Raw genomic sequence first — 20,937 nt, forward strand, 5'->3', positions numbered from 1 at the left:
TGGTCCGCACGCTCGGCTACCGTTCCGGAGGTCCCGGGTTCGATTCCCAGGGGGGGTCAAATAAATATAAGCGAATTTTTCACCGAATCATTTATTCAATATTACCCTGGACCGGTACCTGAAGCGGAGGGCTGATCACCTTTCCTTCATGTGTTAACGATCAAAATGACACTGCGTTTATATGAAGCAGTGCCCTATGCACCAATGGGGTGCGGATAAGGGTTTTATTATTATTATTATTATTATTTACCAATTCATGTTGCATTCCCCCTTTATTTAAAAAAAATCAATTTCGAAAGATTTAATTTTATCGCATTTTCGGTAAAAGCTCTTTAATTTGAAATTGCATTAGCAAATAAATAAAAAAATTGAGATGATAAGTTGAAATAAAAAATATTAACATAAATTTATTTTTTAATTATGGACAGTATTTTTTTAAAAATAATCTGATATTCTATATTAAAAAATCACCACGGAGACAAAAAGAGTAATTCAAGACCAAAATTCCAATTATCATTTGAATTGACGAGCTTTTATTGTAAATACGTGATACATCAGACGCATAAAGTCCTATGTGACACCATACTGGCACCCCATATATCGCTCACTCCTTTCAAGAACGTCATAAATCAAAACACTTGATTTTTCAGGATAACGTTTTGAAAGTTTAAAGATATAATGCAATGTATTAAAAATAAATATCAAGCCACTTATTAAACTTTTTACTGCGCAACAGATCTTTTGAGGTAAAACCTGAAGGTTTTTTCTCCATTTGAAAAATATTTAGTTTATTTAAAAAATTAATTAAACAATACATTTTCTTCAAAATGCAAAAACATCACTTTCTGCCCTGTAGCGGGTAAATATTAAGTTAAAAATATGCCGCTTTTGCTGGGATATAGTACATTTTCTGGGCATTCCGAAAACATGCACGACTGAAAATTGACAATTTTTTATTTATGACGTTCTTGAAAGGAGTGAGCGATATGCAAACAGAATTCATGGAGGTTATTCCTATATTCATCAAGTCTTAAAATCGATTGCGTGAATATTTGAAAAGTCAAAATGTAATGTAAAAAATACAACGCATAGAAAATTTATTTACAGGATGAAAAACTGATGGTTATCTTTAAAATATACAAATAGGAACTTTATCTCTCTGAAATCCATTTCATCTTTGATAAGGCTAAAATAAATCTGGTCATATGTAAAATATACAATTTTATAGACCGTCATTATGTATTACTATTTCTAAAATAGCTGTGCATATCAAGAGAGATAAGACTAGGTAATGTGTTGACACGCAGTCCCCAACTAATATGGTTATTTTAAAATAAAATAATTTTATAAACCATACACAACTGTCATCATATTGGCTAGTACGTACAAGATTTGGTATATCCACAAATAAAGCAGTTTATTAAAAACTTATTACAATATTTTATAAAGTGTTTAATTTTTAATTTTCTCATATCTATGCCATCTTGTATCAAAGACCTAAAAAAAATATTGCATGTTTGTCAGTAATTTTTTTTTTATTATTCACGAAAAAACTTTAAATTTCATACTATTTCTGTGACCCTAAGCGGCTCATTTTTAAAAATAGGTTTCAATTTGATGTAGAGTGGGTTCGAACCCAGGAACTCTTGATTTAAGAGTCCGCAACGCTAACCACCGGACCACAGCCCAGCCTTTTATGTTAGGTCTGATAATGCCAAGAGACCGCATTTGTTTTAAGACTTATAATTCTATATTTGAGAATCTTCGTTTGCTTATTATGATTAAATCTTTCAAATTGGGATAATTTCATAACAATATCATTGGTAAAGATAAAACTCGCCATATGCCATCTGTTTTATTCTAGGTACAGTTTATGTTACACCGCTTATCATTTAACTGGTTAGCCGCCAACATTGGAAATTCATTGCCTGCATTTCATTTCTGCATGTGAGCGGGTTTATTTTTTATATTACGAGATAACTACCCATTCCCGAAGCCAAGGTTAACACGCTAACCACTACACTGTGGAGGCAGACACTGCGTAAAAATGCCTTATGATATTCTTAGATTGAAATAATTGCATTTTGTGAATCATGGCCAGAATTTTCAGTGGATTCGCCCTCAGCATAAATGCAATATCCTTCAATTGAAGATAAATTCATATTTGATACTTACATCAACATTTTTAAAGTAACAAATGCTAAAAGCAGCATAACCAAACTTTTTATTTAATGTATGTTTTATCATCCCTGATATCACAGTATCTAATATGTTTTCTATTTGCATAAAACTGTATGGGAATATGGTAGCTATGCAAAGAACTTTGAAGGTCATATTTCCATATTATTTTTTGGCATTCCGACACCACAAAGTCCTTTGTTATTTGAAAAGGAGAGAGAAAATTTTAAGTTATGGCGAGAACAACAGCAAATTTGATTTGAAATTGCCAACTGGATGGAGTGAAAAATGGCATATATATGTGCTAGAAAGAAACGGGAACAGCTGGACATAGAAAGAGATCCCCCCACTGCTGTCATTCACAGACATTTTTGTGTTGTCTATTTGGATTTGTTTTTTCATTGCATTCCATTTGAAAATGGAACTCCTTACTTACAAAAATAACTATACTCAACAAAAAAAAAACACTTGTCAGTACCTACTAATAAAATATGTCCATTGTCTATAGTCACTTTACATTTATCTGTCAAAATAACCCTCGTTGTTTTGGTAAAAGTATGATCATCCATTTATTTACTTTTAAAAATATATACACATATATTTATGATCAATATTGGAGGGAAAAATTATCAATATAAAAAATGCAGCCAACATTAGAAGACTACATTTGTTTAGAAGCGAGTATTTAGTTGTAATAAAAAAAATGTAATTAATTATATAACTTGAATGAATCACAATTTAACGGCAAACATCACTTTCCTCTGTACTAAAGACTTACGCTTTATAAGACTTTTATCCATACAGTAAAAGCCAGAAAGAAAATGATATTTCAAAGGTAAGTTTAAAATTTTCAAGTTTGGATAAATTTAATAATTTTTTGTAAGGCCTCAATTGGCATTACCAGCAGCCAATGTGTTGGATATTTGATATTGATTTCAACTACAAAAAAAAATAGAGATGTTTACATATAATTCCTTAACATTGCGGAGTGCACAAATCATGGGATGAATGGCGTAATTCTGTCTGGCGGATCTTCACGGCGGGGGGAGTGGGGTGGCGATCAGCTGTACTGGCACATGTGCCCGCAGCCCGAGGGACAGTGCTCGTGCTTGGCCATCCAGTTCTGCATGTGCAGCAGGTGGCCGCCGTGGGAGCAGCCCTGGCACCACGCGTACAAGCCTTTCACAACCTGCAATATTCAATAAAGTTCAAAAATTTGTCAAACGGATTGTCTTAACATATTTCGGACGGGGATTTTTTACGACTGCGGACCACTGGGTATGGGATTTGTTGATTGTGTACATATAGTTAAGACCTTAAAGAGATTGGTATATAATATTTATACAAAAACATTGGGTAATTCCTTCTTTTCTGTCTTTGAAATGAGGCCGGCGCAGAAGGTAAAAATACCCTTCCCGTCCTCGAGCATCAATCAACCAAACTGGTAGATATTTCTACCCGTCAGAAGTGTGTTAATGTAAAAACAAAAAGAAATTCTGTAAGAAATATATGTATGTACACATTTCTTAATTTTATAAATAATGCTGCGATAACTGCAAATATACGAAGTGTCATTTATATGACAGTTTGTCATAGTCATCTATAACCTTTTCTTTTTAGTTCTTCTAGCCCTTATCTGCATCCGAGTGATGAATAGAGCAACACTGTTTACTCGATCGCTGATTATGTGACAGCAGCGTAATCAGTCCTAAAGAGTAAAGTAGGGTGAAGACCTCGGTAATTATCACGGTAATTAAGGGTTCCAGTAACCTGGTGGCAGATGGAGCACTGGGCGGGCAGCGCGGAGTTGCACTTGTCGCACAGCCAGCCGGCGCGCGCCAGCTGCTTGCCGCACTTGCCGCAGCTCGTGTGCACCACCGTGGACTGCTGGTTGAGCTGCGCGATGCTGCTAATCCAGGCGCCTTGGATAACCTGACAACCCACATTCGCTTATTAATCCTTCTAGAATGGCTGACATGGAAATTGGTTCTTTTTCTATCTCAATTTTTGCTAAAATGACCAAATTATAAAGCGTATCTCAAAATACTAGGCATTAACAACAAACTAACGTTCTCCCGTGGAGAGATTTGTCACTTAACCTAAAAAATATGTATCGATACCACAATCCTTTTATAGTATGGTAAAATATTTTACTTTTGAAATTGAAAGATCACAATATGAAGAAAAAAAACTGTAGGCCTAAATCATTAAAGGGATAAGGATTTTGTAATTTTTTTTCATTGTGACAAAATTCGGATTACCGTTGTTCGCATTGGTGAGCTTTTATTAAACCTTATGTTTTTTTTTTTAATAAGTAACTATTTGTCACCTGTGTGCAAATATCCCAGAGTTTGTGTCGCGCAAGCAGCTCTAAATATCCGACCAGCCACTGTTCCTGTGTCACCTCATCCAGGTAACCATTGAGACTATTTCTGGAATAAAACATCAATAACAACTCAGGATATAAAGCCCATAAAAATAACAGTAAAAATTCATCTAACAACCAGTAATTTTGAGAGGGTAATACTAAAACTGTAAGCTCATCTTACATCATAGAATCAAACATTTATCACATTACTGGATTTAACATACTCTATAAAAAAGGATAATATTAAAAGCTGTCCCACCGCATTCCCAGATCTGATACAGAAGCATCTAGGCTTCCTGACAGACCTTCTTTATTTTGAACCAAGTTCGAAATTTATTGAAAATGTGAAACAAAATTGTATCCCGTTTTTACTGTTAATTTACACTTATAAGCTTTCAATATCTCTGCACTGCCAATCTAAATGATTATGTAAAAAAAAGGATTATGCAAAAAAAAGGAATATGTAAAAAAAAAATCATGTAAAAAAATGTGAAAACTGTCCGTTTTCAAAACATAATCTAGTTGGAGACTTACCTTAAATCTCCGAGGGCTAGCAGCACACTGGCCGATGTCTGGACGTCTCCCAGCTCCGCGTGCATCTTCAGGGCCTCCACCACGATGTGGGTGGGGTCCCACGCGGGCAGCACGGGGAGGGAAGTCACCGTCAGCACCGACGAAGGCTGGTCCTCCACCTGGCGGATGAGCAATTCATTGTTATTACAGGGTGGAAGCCATGGTGGTTGAAACCTTCTCCTTGCTAAAAACTTCTAGGTGCAACGGTGATATGTATTTTATACACCATACGAAAATATGATTTGAAAATGTGAATATTCCTAAATGTTGCTTTTATTGATCAAAGTTGAACTTGAAATGTAACCATTTTTACAAAATGGTTACATTTCAAGGTTCAAAATTACAATTTTAGCTATGGTATCTGAAAACGAGAAAAAAAATTATTGCAAGCTTGGTCAGTTACAAATTGACCTTGGAAATTTATTATTAGATTAAAACCAATATTTTTAGCTTTTCCACTTTTTTATTTGACCAGCGACCGGGTTTCGTCGTTACCGACATCATCAGACTGCTCAGATCAGATCAGTCTGATGATGTCGGTAACGACGAAACCCGGTCGCTGGTCAAATAAAAAAGTGGAAAAGCTAAAAATATTGGTTTTAATCTAATAATAAATTAAAAATGCAATTCCATCACGAAGTGTCAGTGGATAATATAAATCTATTAAAAAGACCTTGGAAATATCGAATAAAAAGTCGTACAGGAGAAAGTGACCAACTAACAAAAAGTAAATTGTTCAAAAGGGCCATTTAAGTCACTTTTGCTTGGCAAGAAAATAAACACCAATGCAGTTAATCATTTTTAACGAGTCAATATATTCAACATTCAAGTTTAAAATCCTTAGGGATTTTTTCCAGGGCAATATTAAGCTACTAAGATATCAAATAGTCAATGATCACCTTTTTGTAAAAAAATGCACTTGGTCACTTTCTCCTGTATGACTACGATATACTTATTTATGTAATTTTTACGAATAAAGTTATTGTCATTCAGTTTTAATGTAAAAAAGTCACTTTAAAGACAAACCGGCGAATCGCCGGCTTTGTGAGTCAGTGAGAAATTGAGCTTGGCCGGCTTTGTGTTGCAATGGGTTAAATGTCCACACTCACGGTGGTCACGAGGGTCTGGTGCTGGGCTGAGGCGGCCGGTGCGGCGGCGCTCGCGCTGGCCAGCGAGCTGCTGCTGTTCTGGTGGCTGAGGCTGCCGCCGCCCTGCGAGGAGGCGTCCGGGGGCGCGGCGGGCGCGGCTGGCTCCGGGGGCGCGGGCGGCGCGCGCAGCGGGAACGCCTCCCCCTGCAGCGTCCAGTCCTGCGCCGTCGTGTCCACATAGTGCGAGTGCCTCGCCGTCAGCCACTTGCGACGACCTGGAGAGAGAGAGAGAGAAACACTTATTTAAAATTATCACACTGGGTGTGGCATATGCGCCGGGCGCGTATTTTAACGTTTTCTTCTTCTTCCTGGCTACATCCCAACTTATCGTGTTTGTAGACTGCTGGAGTCAGCTCTCCTCGTCTTCAGATTGTAGGTCCTTCTGTCATGGACAACATCACTTAGGCCATGTCTTCGAACCATGTTTTCTCTTTGCAGCATCTATGAATTTTTTGGTCTTCTTCTGGATATCTTTCGAGGAAGATATTTTAACATTTTCTCCGGTGTAAAATACCCGTCCGCCTCCGTAGTGTTATGGTCAGCACGCTCGGCTACCGTTCTAGAGGTCCTGGGTTCGATTCCCAGGAGGGGGTGAAAATAAATATTAGTGATTTTACACTCTAATATTTATTCAATATTACCCTGGACTGAGTGATCACCTTTCCTTCTTCTGTTAACGATTATGATAAAACTGCATCCATACAATGCAGTGCCCTATGCACCATTAATTGCGAAAAAGGGTTAGAAGAAACCATGACATTTACATGTCCAAGATTAGGAATAAAGTAAAAAGGTTTATAAAAACCAATTGTAGATGGCTGCGTGCAAAATGTTGAATATGTATCGTGGATTATTTTATAAATATTCATAAAAAGGAGATAAAACTAACCATTTTCATCAAGAGCGGTGGGCGGTCCTTTGGGTATGTGGATGTTGTGAGTGGGGAAGCCGAGAACTCCGTTGTTGTTGAAGTGGTGCTCCGATCCGTCCTCCACTTCTGTGTCATCATCCACCGCACTGCACAACATGTTAACAATCAGTACTTACTTACTTCAGCCACGCATTAAATAAATACTATTGCTCTAACATATTGCTTAGATCTATGTGGAAAGAAGCTAAATGCCCAAAAAAATGGTTAGTTAACTGGTTCGCTACCTTGGAGCGCGTTAACGCACTCTCCAATTCCACACTCGCCAGGCCGGCCATACAAAATAAGCACTCTCGTTTGAGCTTATCGCAAGCCAATATCAAATCCAATTGCAATATTCTTTAATTAGAATATATAGAGACATCTATAAGGAGATCAAGAAATACTTAAATATTACAATTTACCAATATTATCAATATTGTAATCATCTTTTTAAAAGCTATCACATTTTCATAGAAAAAATAGCGGCCTACTGGGTACGGCCATATTAATACCTTCCGGCATTGAAAGGGGTAAAAGACTACAAATAGGCGAAATTTATTTAAAAGGTATTATAAGGTGTCTGAAACAAAGCATCTATGTTTTATTTACGTAAATGTAATATGGAAGTCTGAGAACGAATGAATCTTTCGCTATCCTCCATACAAAATCTGCAATAAAGTTACCTGTAATTATTAGTGGGCAGGTGCTCGCTCCTCAGGCTGCGCTGGTCGCTGCAGGCGGGCGTGCCCTCGGAGCCGGGCTCTGCCCCACCCAGTGCGCTGCCTCCTGGCGCCCCCGCAGCGCCGCCCGGCACGCCCGCGCACGCCTCCTCCACGCCACGCCACGCCGGCGCAGCAACGCCATCCTGCCCGGGGGAGGACGCCTTGGACGCGTACAGCGTCTTGATTATGCACCACACCAGGCTGACCTGGAGACAGACAAATAGACAAACTTAGTATGACTATCATTTGCCTAGACAAAGTCTACAAATGTATTGCATAGCGTTTACTCTTCCTCTCTGCGAAGCATTACGCTGCGCTGTATGTTATTGTATACCATAGGTGGCCAACATTTTCAGCAGCCGGGCCAGATTTTAGATATCCGATTTCTATCCGGGCCATAAAACGAAATTTCTTTTATTATTCAAAGCAAACATGAACTATAATATTTTTTAAGAAGATATAACAAACATGTAATCAAACATATTATGTAATGAGAGTTGGGCAATACAAAAAATAAAAATTAAACCATTTTAAATTTGTGTCTGTTTTTGTTTGTCAGAACTAAATGCATCAATATTGATAACGATTGATGTTGTTGCTACACGCAAACAGTTTTCCAAATGCTCATCAGTGATTCTTGTTGTCATTTGAGATTTAATATGCTTCATTCGACTAGTATTATGGCTACTGTATAACTAGCTTTTACATAGCATTTTGACTTTGAGTCGCTCTAGCACTCAGTTAAAGCAGCTGGTATTCTTATCAATGTGTATTTAAAAGTCGATCGCAAAATGTTGTGATTGTTTGTTAACACGAATATGTATATCATAGAATAAATTGTCTCAATAGTGAGATATTTTCATATACTATGGGATATGATACAAACTACGCACGATGGAATGTTCTTTTGTGGTTTTATGTACACTTAAAGAAAAAATGTGAGAAATGCTCCGCGGGCCACAAGAAAACACCCGGCGGGTCGCGGGTTGGCCACCCTTGTTGTATACCATGGCTAGGACTGGTTAGGTTAGGTGAGGGGTGTAGTCACCTGGACCTTGCCCACGTCCCGGGCGACCTGCGCGTTGTGGTCGCAGAGCGCGGCGAGGCAGCGCCCCGAGAGCATGTAGTGGCGTGCACAGGCCAGGAAGCTGCGGCGCGGCTGGCCGGCCCAGCGCCGCATCACGCTGCGCGCCAGGTGGAACGTCTCCGCCTCGGACTGCGGCGTGGGCTGGCGCCGACTGCAACACACAAATCACACAAAACCAATTTAACACATTTAGCAATTCTATTGACAGCAAAGAGAACAAACGCATTGATTTTACAGCAGATGAGAATCACGGATCGTCTTTCGACTCTTTGCCGAAGACAAGTTCTCCGGTTATTCGGCTACATTGCTCGTAGACCACCAGACAAGCTGGAGAGGCTTGTCATAACCGGAGGCTTAGAAGGTCGGAGAGCTAAAAGTAGATCACCAATCCGATGGACCGACCAGCTGAAAGAGATCACAGGACTCTCTGTTGCAGGAGCTCTAAAAGCTGCACAATGCAGGGACCAATGGCGGAGCGTTGTCCGAGGTTCCAGAAGAAGCCAGCAGGGGGGGTAACGATCCTCACCAATGAGGGAAACGACCGGAGAAGAAGAAGAATTTATTTATAATTTTTGTAAAATATGTGAAACGCCCACTCCTGAAACAAATTAGCGTGCAGATCTGACCGACAACATGTCTAAACAAGGTTATAGGACAAATAAAAACTAGGTTCATTGCAGTGTGTAGTGATGGCAGATTGCGGTGACACGGGTAGGGTACTCACTTGATGAAACCCTGGATCTTGTCTCCCAGAGAGGAGGGCGTGCTCTGGCGACAGGTGTACACCACATCCCCCTTGACGCTGAGACTGATCCCTTGCGGGTTGGCCGACATGGCGGGGTGGGTGGCGTCTTTGAACATGTGGCGATATAATGTGCAATCCTGAAATGTGGAATAATATGAAATTGGCAAACCTATTCAGGTATCATCAACATTAGTGTTTCTTGACAGCACAACAACAACATAAACTTATTTATCCCAGTTTCCTCTCACAAGAGAGTAGAACTTCCTAAACAGCTTCAAACAGGCCGGACTCAACTCCCCACCCAAGTATCCACCCTACTTTCTGATCCTAATTCTAGAATTGCGCTAATAATCTCTATCACAAAGCTTGATTTTTTAATTATTACTACATATTTTTTTTTTGTAAATAAAAAAGACTTCAAACAGGCAGAAATATATTGCACTGGGTGATTGCTGAATATAATTAAAAAAAAGATCATAAGTTTGCTGGAAGAATTTATGTCCTTACCAGAAAAAATTAAGATCGAGAAAAATAAAAAATAAAAATTAATTTGTATTAATTTTTTGTGTATTTTATTTATTCAACTAATTTTATAACTTTTTAGTAAAATTCTTTTAAGATTTCATTATTCATTTAATATAACATAGGATTAATTTTACTCCTACCGATTATTCTACCTAAAAATTATAATAATAATTTTATTTTATTTTATTTTACAAATAAAATAAAATAAATAAAATAATATATTGCACTGGGTGATTGCTAAATATAATTTAAAAAAAGATCATAAGTCTGGAAGAATTTATGTCCTTACCAGAAAAAATGGAGATCGAGAAAAATAAAAAATAAAAATTAAAATTAATTTGTATTAAGATTTTGTGTATTTTATTTAACTAATTTTATAACTTTTTAGTAAAATTCTTTTAAGATTTCATTATTAATTTAATATAGCATAGGATTAATTTTACTTCTACCGATTATTCTACCTAAAAATTATAATAATAATTTTATTTTATTTTATTTTACAAATAAAATAAAATAAAATAAATAATAATTCCAGTTCAAAATATCTGCAGTACCCTCTATTAGGAAGGTAACTCATTTTTTAATATATTTGTAACATGTTTCAATTGAAAAGATCAATCGCATTCAATAAAACTTTGTCTGTGACATCTATGGTTGAAAAAAAGAACTCATTAAAATGAGTCCAGCGACCAATCACTGGACAGTGATTACAGGAGTTAAGAAGCCGAGGCTAGGCGATTGCTAACATCTGCGGCTCCAGACAAAGAAAATCGAGAATATGTTCAAATCAAGTCTATGTAAGAGTATCTAGAGAAATGTATTCCATTTTTTATTTATTACTGCATTCTGGCCAATAAAACATATAGAAAGGTATATCAAGTCCTTCTCACACACACAGTTTGTAGCTATAATTTCATGTAATTCATGGGTGGAAATTCTAGATTTCTTAACATGTAGAAATGTGAGTCTATGAAATTATCTCATAATTGGGTTTCCTATATATAACTCATGGGAATATTAAAGGCATATACTTTTCCAATAAACAAAAAGATGAAGAAGAGTGTCTGCGTTTTCAATGGATGCATTATAATGCATCTAGATAAATGACGCTTTGGGGAACAGTTGTTTGCACAGCGCTGTGCCAATGAGATAACAGCTAATCTGCATACATTTGGCGTGAATAACACTGATTACACATTGCATATTGAGGTTGCACAACACGACAATCATCAAACTGTTACTGCATCCATCAACCGTTATCATTGCCCATGTTGTAATGCAATGTTTTATGAAGGAAACTTATTGAATCATAGCTTGTCAGCCAACAGCAAGCATCTTAATATAATTTGTTAAAATCATACACCATAAATTATTTAATAAAATTCAGCATGAAATTGCATAACTTATTTATGCCTTACAATTTGTATAAATACATTTTTGGGATTTGATAAGTGTATACACATAGTTTAGACCTCAACAAAGAGATTAGTGCATAATATTCATATAAAAACATTAAATAATCCCTTATTTTCTAACTTTGAAATGAGGCCGGCGCAGAAGGTAAAAATATCCTTCCCGTCCTTAAGCATCAATCGATCAAACAGGTAGAAATACCTTTTCCATGTTTAGCTATTTGACTCTTCATTATCAGCCATACGTGCCTAGCGCCTATTTCGCACCGAGGAAAATGTTAGATGTACATGTTAAATATTAAAAAAGAGGAATATTTGTGTTTGAATTATTTACACAAATATTTCAATTTCATACTATTTCTGTGAGCCTAAGCGGCTCATTATTAGAAATAGGTATCAAATTGTGGTAGAGAGGGTTCGAACCGAGAAACTGTGACTTAAGAGTCCACGACACTAACCACGGGACCACAACCCGACAAATTAAACTACGATTTAATTAAACTAAGACCCAACTAATCATAACTACTTTCAAATTAACTTTGTTTAAAATCAGTATATTATAGCTTAATTATAATGTCGACTGGTCTGGAAGCACTCAGCTTCTTCCCCAAGACTAATTGGTACTAAGTAACTATGTACATGTAAAGTATGTGATAAGTGCAGAATGCTTACCCTGCTGGTGGAGAGGAATATGTCGGGATCTCCCTTCCAAGCTACAGCGGTTGTGACATCCTTGTGCTCATTGAATGTGGCAAACGGTATGTAGGGCCTTCGGATGTCCCACACGTTAATGCTGGAGTCCAGCACCAGGGCACAACTGGCTATGTGGTATCTGCAAATCAATTTCGAGCAAATGAAAACTACTATTCATTCAATTAAAGATTTTTACTAACATTTCTTGGTGGAACTGCATTTCACATGGAAATACAACAACAACAACTAAATAGCTTTGTTTCACTTGTATTTTATTGACCATCGTCTGGTTTCGTTGTTACTGATAAAAAAACAGGCGTTTCTCAGTATGTAAAAATAATCCGGGGTTCGGATCTTGCATACATCCAATTAAAAGGGTCTCTGCTAAATAAAAGCTTTGTCAATCCAACAAAGATGGCTATTGTGAATTTATATTTAGTGTGTCATGAGATTAATGATATATCTATGTAGGTTCCAAAATTATCATTAGTGCAGTTGTCAATCATGAGTAGAATAATGAATGTTGCATGTGTGTAAAGTGATCATTTAACTAGCCTATGACAGATCATAAGCCCTGTAAATACTAAGACTTTCATATTCTTCTTTATCTATGTTGAGATGACAGTAAAAAAAGGCAAAAAAATAATTGAAAAAGCTATTTTAAATTAAATTGAAGGGTCCTGATTTGTAAACAAAAATGAATAATAAGCAATTACTAACTTTCTCTGTGGTCTCCACTTGACGTGTCCGACGGAGGCGATGGTGTGTATGGTGTATTCCAGCGACGGTTTTCCGTGAATGTCCCAAACCTAAAAATATAATCCATCTCTAAAAATGTGTTCGGCACCCTCACTTCAAAAATGAGACATTCCATGTAAAGAAGTTTTTAAGGACACATTGTAAAAAATACAGATTCGTAAAGATTTTTACTTAATTTTGTTTGACAATTGAGTATGGAATCTTTTAAAATATTCAAGTAAAATTTTACAGTTAGCATATATTATTTTAAAATTTGAAATTTTTACTTTTGTTTTACTTTAATTGTATTGTGAACAAACAGCACATGAATATTGAGAGCAAAGTAAAAATATACAAGATGTGTGTAAGACCGATTGCCACATATCGCTCACTCCTTTCAAGAACGTCATAAATCAAAAATCGTCAATTTTCAGCTGTGCATGTTTTCGAAATGCCCAGAAAATGTACTATATCCCAGCAAAAGAAGCACATTTTTAACTTAATATTTACCCGCTACAGGGCAGAAAGTGTTGTTTTTGCATTTTGAAGAAAAAGTATTGTTTAATAATTTTTTTAAATAAACTAAATATTTTTCAAATGGAGAAAAAACCTTCAGGTTTTACTTAAAAAGATCTGCTGCACGGTAAAAAGTTCAATAAGTGGCTTGATATTTATTTTTAATACATTGTATTATATTTTAAAACTTAAAAACGTTCTCCTGAAAAATCAAGTTTTTTGATTTATGACGTTCTTGAAAGGAGCGAGCGATATGGGATAGAGACCAGAGTAGATACAGCAATAATCAAACCTCTTCTCTTTCAAAATGTCATAATTTTGATGGTCCCTTTGAACCCTGAAGCGCTCATTATACAAGTACCCTAACCCTGAGCTCCTGAGTAATTTTTGACCAAAAAATTATATTTGAGTAAAAATGAAATTTCGATTTCCAAAACTAATCTGAGTTCATGTTCAAACAAGGTTTCCCCCCTCACACACTCGCGATGACGTCGCAATAAGTCAAAAGTATCGTCTCCATTTTTACTTCGCAGGCCGGTATTCCGGGCCGTAGGGTAATGAATAGATGTTGAGGTCGGTATTCCGGCCATTAGCGTATATGCGTTACTAAATAAAGCCGGTTTACCGGCCTCTAGGGTTCAAAGAGTTAATGATATTGCGACCGAGTTGCACTATATATCTAAGTGAAAATCGCTAAAAACTATGTGGGGTTTTTGAAACTCGCAACCACAAATGACCATTCGTTAAAGTGATTTAGGTGACTTTAATGTGATAATGTCACGAAAGAACTAAACGGGGTAAACAAGGTTGAAAATTCAATGTGACAAGGTTCTCAATGGCATTATCATAAATACACAAAGCATTTACTTGTATCTTGCAGATCTCGTATGTGAACATTGTGACTGATTGTGTAAACATTAAACTGGTTTCAGGCATTACTAAAATAATAGTTTTTTTTCAACTTTTTGTCCAGAAAAATACTGTCTAATCTGCATTGAGATATGCGTATAAATTATTACTTCTTCTTCCTTCTTTATACTCTTAGATCTTTGGATTTGTTGTCGTTGTATGTATAATTAGTTAATGTAAATAAAAAAACCCATACATAAGTTTTGTTAACCGCCCTACACAAACTAACGTGCGTGATACGCGCGTTTTTTTCCACCATTCCGCTCTAACCCGTATGGCGCAAGAGAAAAGTTATTTGTTCCAAAAATATTTAATGCGTACCGGATACACTAACAATTTTTTGTCGGGTTTCATACCTGACAATACTTTGTGACAACAAATGTTGCGATTCTTTTGCTTGTTTAAAAAAAAAATGCCTGAAAATAACCCGAAGATAGGGTGGTTAAGTAGGATAGAGTAAGTTTGTTGGTAAACTTCCGGAAAACTTAAAATCAAAATCTTATCAAACCTTTAAAACTAAATTGATAATAAGACTCACCCCGACCTAAACTCCATACCGAGGAATATATTTTTATTCATTTAGTTTGCTTTGTTTTAAATCTTGATGGTGAAACTTTGAGAAACTTACTCAGACAAAAATTAAAAATTAATAATTGTAAAATGAACTCAATCTCTAAACACAAGTATCTACTTTATTTATTTAATTTTAAATTTTAAATTTTTTTTAAAACCCTTATCCGCACCCCAATGGTGCATAGGGCACTGCTTCATATAAACACAGTGTTATCTTGATCGTTTACACATGAAGGAAAGGTGATCAGCCCTCCGCTTCAGGTACCAGTCCAGGGTAATATTGAATAAATATTACAGTGAAAAAATCACTTATATTTATTTGACCCCCCCTGGGAATCGAACCCGGGACCTCCAGAACGGTAGCCGAGTGCGCTGACCATTACTCTTCAGAGGCGGACAAACCTTCTACCTCTCACTTTATTAGAGAGGTAGAAACGTTATGTTGAAATATATTGTATATTTACCAACCATGTTTTGTAAATATGTATTTTGTAGAAAAAACAATTAATTTCAATAAAAAAAGGATAATGTTATGAGAAATTTAAAAATTAAATGAATATTGTAAATAATGCCATGCTACAATGGATTTTATAAAAAAAAACATTGCATTTTAAACAAAAAATGCAGAAACAAAAGACTGATTTTATTGATATTGATCTCTTTATTTAAAATTATTATTATTGAACAATGGGGAAATAGATTTGATTTTATTGTATGATAAGATTTCAAGATAATTCCTAGTTTTATAAGTAAACAAAGTCAACACTTTGAAAAAGTTCTGCCTCATATCTGCACCCAGTAGTGCAAAGGGCACTGCATCAAACTGATGAACGTTAATTATATGGGGGCAAGGTGAGCTGCCCTGCGCTCCAGATTATTGGATATACGAGTATAATATATTTGAATGCAGATGACACAAGTGTAGGAGCTTAGGGTAAAGGACATCACCGCTATGTGGTAAAGAATATTAGGTGGGAAATGGAAAAATATTAAGAGAGACTATGAAATTCTTGACATTGTCAGAAAAAAATTACTTCATAATTCTACATAAATTGATAATCCCATTATAGGTGTCGAGAACCATCAAGGCACTGTTTAAAGGTGCCCAAGACAAGGACAATTACTCTCAAGTGATAGTAGACGTCAGGGGGACCTGACATGACACACACAGAAGAAGAAGATGAAGATAAAGAAGGTGTCTCGACATGAGACGAAGCATTTTCCATTTTTATTTGAAAGAAGATGTAAGTCTGAGCATCCTAGGGTTTACGACCTGGCATTTGGCTAGATTGAGTGATCACTTAATGCCTTTCAAAAAATTATGCAATTTGGATGTTCAATAATGGACAGAATAGTCATTATAAAACAATTGTATAAAGTGCGTTTAAAAACAATAGATGCTTCTTTTCAATTTGAGACACCTATGATATACAAATTGATATATCATCCGTAGGGTGCATAATCAAGTGTCTGATAAAGTGAAAAGAAAATCATTATTTGTTTCAGCAGTCACTTTGTGGTAAAACCTATCCATTTTTAACTAAAATTTTACTTAGTAAATACCACTATTTCTTAAAATGTACTGTGACACGTGTTTCGATGCATTCCGCATCATTTTCATACGGTGTTTGAAAATGATGCGGAATTCATCGAAACACGTGTCACAGTAGATTTTAAGAAATAGTGGTATTTACTTAGTAAAATTTTAATTTATGCATAAAATTTTTAATCAAACACAGATTTTTTGAGTCTACTAAGTTGTATTTTATTAACAAAAACACATAAAAAATTAATATTGTGACAATTTTTTCGACCATAACTAGGCGAAACATGCCATAACTGTCATGCCACAATGCCATAACTAGGCGAAACAATTGTCACAATATTATTTTTTTGTGTATTTTTGTTAATAAAATACAACTTAGAAGACTCAAAAAATCTGTGTTTGATTTAAAAATTAATACATAAATTAAAATGGAGTTCTACAAATTAAACGCCAAATCAATAAATAAGTAAAATATTAATTAAAAAAAAATGTTAATCCATTAATGATAAATAAAAAAGCAATTTTCAATTATTTTTTTAAAAATGTAATATCAAGTTTCACTAAAAATAATAGCTACACTATTAAATTGTAATAATAATAAATAAAAAATAAAAAATTATTTTTCTCAATTTAATGATGCAATATAATAAAATCCATGTGTAAAATGACAAAAAAAGAAAAACCATTAAATCAGTTAGGATTTGAACTCGCAATCAATTATCATTTTTCATGTTAAATAAACGATTCAATAAAAATCAAATATTAAAATTTTAATACCTTATGGTTTATTAATTAATTATTATATTGAAAGAAAAGTATCAAGACTTCAATCATGCAGTTAAATTAATAACCATTTAAACAGTTAACTAACTCAATACTTAAAAATTTCAGCACTTAAGTACTGAAATTATAAAATATTTTTTTAGATCAGTGATGAAAATTATGACAGTATAATTAAAGAAATATAAAATAAATAATTAATAAATATAAATAACCTGATAGAGATGGGAGAAATAAAATCCCGAGTGTGTACAGGAGGTGCCTAGCCACTCAATGCACTGAGACCAACTAAACTTCCTCAATACAGAACCGTGTGTGTTAGTGACACCAGTCTGGCCCGTGTGTGTGTGTGTGTGTGTGTGTATACGTATTGGGGCCGCCTGTGTGCATGTGATACCGTACACATCTGCACTGGGCACATTGAACTTGGTGTTATCTGCACTCGTGCACTGGGATCACCTGAGACGGAAATCACCAGATCCATTTTTTTTTCAGTCGATATGAACGCTTACTGACAAGTGATAATTTGCGCTTGACTACCGTGAAAAAATTATGCGAGTCATAATTTTTTCGTTAATTTAATTCATAATCTTGTGATTAAATATTTATTTGTGTTACTATGTAGAATAACAGATAGAAAATAATTCACTTATATTAATTTCTTTTTTTTTTCTAGTTATAGCCACTTTGAAACAGGATGAGACAAAAATGCAGTCATAAAAAAAATATTGTATTATAAAAATGCTTTTTTTAAAATGAAACATCTATCAATTAAATAAAATCTTACAAATACTATTGTTTTTTTTTGTTATTGTTTTTTTGGGAGGTCACAATTCTAAGCAATGAGGGAAATGACCGGAGAAGAATAGTTTAAAAATAAATACATACTTATAAAGTATTTATTTTTTGTATTTATCATATAAATATTTTTAAATGTAATTTTTATGCAGGTAATAAAAAAGAATGAGTGAGGATTTTTTTTCACTATTTCATTCGGATATGGACAAACTTTTTAAAATAATAAACAAAAGAAAATTAGGCCAGTATCATTTATGAAGAAAAAAAAATCAATATTTCCTATAATCCTAATCAAGTATCCATATATTTGAAGAATAATTATTTTATTTAAAAAATAATAATATGAAGGCAAATACAGTATTAATAACTGATATAATTATAGTTACAGAGAAAGGGAAAGTTCTTTTTTCACACCATTAACTTGTGAGCCGGAACTTCAAAACACTTGCCAGTCAAAACAAAAAATGTTTCACATAACAAGTGTTTCACGTAACGAGTAAGATTACAGAATGGATTATGTTCGTTATGAGAGGTTCCACTGTAAGTGTATGTATTATATAATTTTACAAATATTTAAATAAAAATACAAAAAATATTCAGAATTTGTATAATATTATTTGAAAGTCTGTGGCGGGTTGAACTGAACTCTGATTGGCCCGCATCTGGCTTGCGGGCTGTAGTTTGCACATCACTGATTTAAACCAGACCTATTTATTTTAAAATTAAAAAAAATATGTATGGTTATGTAAGAATTTGCAAATGTTTCAGTTATATTTATTTTGTTATATAAATGGAATAAACAAAGATGCCCTAAAATAAGGATTTTTTTAGTTTTTAAACAACCTTTAAAATCAATAAAAGTTGTAAATATACTGTTATGTTCTAATACATTAATAAAATAAAAGTAACATCAATTTTCTTATAAGACGGTGTTGTTAGTTTTGAGTCACCTTGTTTATTTGAATTGTAAATAGTTATTTTTAGAATTAATCAGTAAGTAGGTTATTTATATAATCTTATAATTGTACATAATAAACATTATAATGCTTATTTTAATGTTTTTCAAAATAAACATTAAACATTATAACGGAGTTTTTTTATAAAATGGTTGTGATAACGCACACAGCCCTCCATATATGTCAGGCTTGTCAATAAAAGACAATTTAAGAGATATTTGAAACAAAAATGCAGCAGTCGGAAAACGCTAATTATTTTCGGATTGCTTTTTTACCTAGGGTCTCTCATAAATGTGTAAATACATTTTGATTCTAACATACTTGTATATGTGACATTACGCTCACTCCTTTCAAGAACGTCATAAATAAAAAAACTTGATTTTTCAGGGGAATGTTTTTAAAGTTTAAAAATATAATACAATACATAAAAAATAAATATAAAGCCCGCTTTTTGAACGTTTTACTGTGCAACAGATCTTTTTAGGTAAAACCTGAAGGTTCTTTCTCCATTTGAAAAATATTTTATATGTTTAAAAAAATTATTAAACAATACATTTTCTTCAAAATGCAAAAACAACACTTTCTGCCCTGTAGCTGGTAAATATTAAATTAAAAATATGCCGCTTTTGCTGGGATATAGTACATTTTTTGGGCATTCCGAAAACATGCACAACTGAAAATTGTCGATTTTTGATACATGACGTTGTTGAAAGGAGTGAGCGATATATGTTTACGCATTACATACATTTAAACACTTAATCAATATTAAATAAACTATGTTTTTATCTTTGGTGTACCCCTAAAATTTCTTGATTTTACAGGTGTACCTCGAACAGAAAAAGTTTGCGAAACACTGGTCTAAGATATGAAATAGTTTTGCTCTAACAAATCTCAACTATCTGTCGACATCAGTATTGAAATTATTACGTGTATATATGCATGTATTCACAGTTGCTTCTAAAAATTGATATGTTTTGGCCTTATGTTTTTACAATTCCAAATACTCTGCAAAACTGCATTCGTAACTCATCAAATGAAATGGCTATGTCTGGTTTTGATACTAAAAGCCACACGTTGTCCGTGGCTGACGTTTTATTTTGACTAAAAATAAATACTCTTGAGACTAACAGCGTACGATATTGGCAAATGTAAAAACAGCAAAGTGAAGTTGTTGACACTCGGAATAATAAAACTATTATTTGTTTTTCTGTGTCCTAGATTAAATAAAAACAAGTATTTGGGATACCACCATTTGGCATTTACATCGGTCAACACAAATAGCGATGCGTGTATTCTTCAATAATCATCATAAATATGCACACACATTCAAATAAGTGATTCTTGTTATAAAATGTATATATATATAGAAAAAATACATTATACTTATTAGATTAATTTCATTGTATCAAACAATTATTGTCCGCCTCCGTAGTGTAATGGTCAGCACGCTCGGCTACCGTTCTGGAGGTCTCGGGTTCGATTCCCAGGAAGGGTCAAATAAATATAAGTGTTTTTTCACTGTAATATTTTTTCAATATAACCCCGGACTGGTACCAGAAGCGGAGGGCTGATCACCTTTCCTTCATGTGTAAACGATCAAGATAACACTGCGTTTATATGACGCAGTGCCCTATGCACCATTGAGGTGCGGATAAGGGTTTTATTTATTATATATATATATATTGTTTTTAATTTTTGTCCGCCTCCGTATTGTAATGGTCAGCACGCTCGGCTACCGTACTGGAGGTCTCGGGTTCGAT

General features: G+C 34.6%; 1 protein-coding gene across 3 annotated transcripts in view; it reads right to left on the reverse strand.

The window, feature by feature from the left end:
• Window positions 1-1,527: 1,527 nt before the first annotated feature.
• Window positions 1,528-20,937, reverse strand: part of Wdr24 (WD repeat domain 24) — a 37,329-nt gene continuing 17,919 nt past the window's right edge. For all 3 annotated transcript variants that reach the window (XM_088269198.1, XM_088269200.1, XM_088269199.1), the window contains 11 exons: window positions 13,082-13,170; window positions 12,341-12,500; window positions 9,711-9,868; window positions 8,948-9,137; window positions 7,861-8,105; window positions 7,157-7,284; window positions 6,229-6,482; window positions 5,081-5,238; window positions 4,508-4,610; window positions 3,949-4,110; window positions 1,528-3,367 (listed from right to left, as the gene is read on the reverse strand). In XM_088269198.1, the coding sequence (XP_088125324.1) occupies window positions 3,239-3,367; window positions 3,949-4,110; window positions 4,508-4,610; window positions 5,081-5,238; window positions 6,229-6,482; window positions 7,157-7,284; window positions 7,861-8,105; window positions 8,948-9,137; window positions 9,711-9,868; window positions 12,341-12,500; window positions 13,082-13,170 (1,776 nt within the window). In that variant the 3' untranslated portion in view covers window positions 1,528-3,238. The remainder of the gene's footprint in view (window positions 3,368-3,948; window positions 4,111-4,507; window positions 4,611-5,080; window positions 5,239-6,228; window positions 6,483-7,156; window positions 7,285-7,860; window positions 8,106-8,947; window positions 9,138-9,710; window positions 9,869-12,340; window positions 12,501-13,081; window positions 13,171-20,937) is intronic.

This window comes from Brachycentrus maculatus, unplaced genomic scaffold, assembly GCF_059751285.1.
Source record: "Brachycentrus maculatus isolate JH-2025_06_01 unplaced genomic scaffold, ASM5975128v1 h1tg000340l, whole genome shotgun sequence".
Classification (NCBI taxonomy): domain Eukaryota; kingdom Metazoa; phylum Arthropoda; class Insecta; order Trichoptera; family Brachycentridae; genus Brachycentrus; species Brachycentrus maculatus.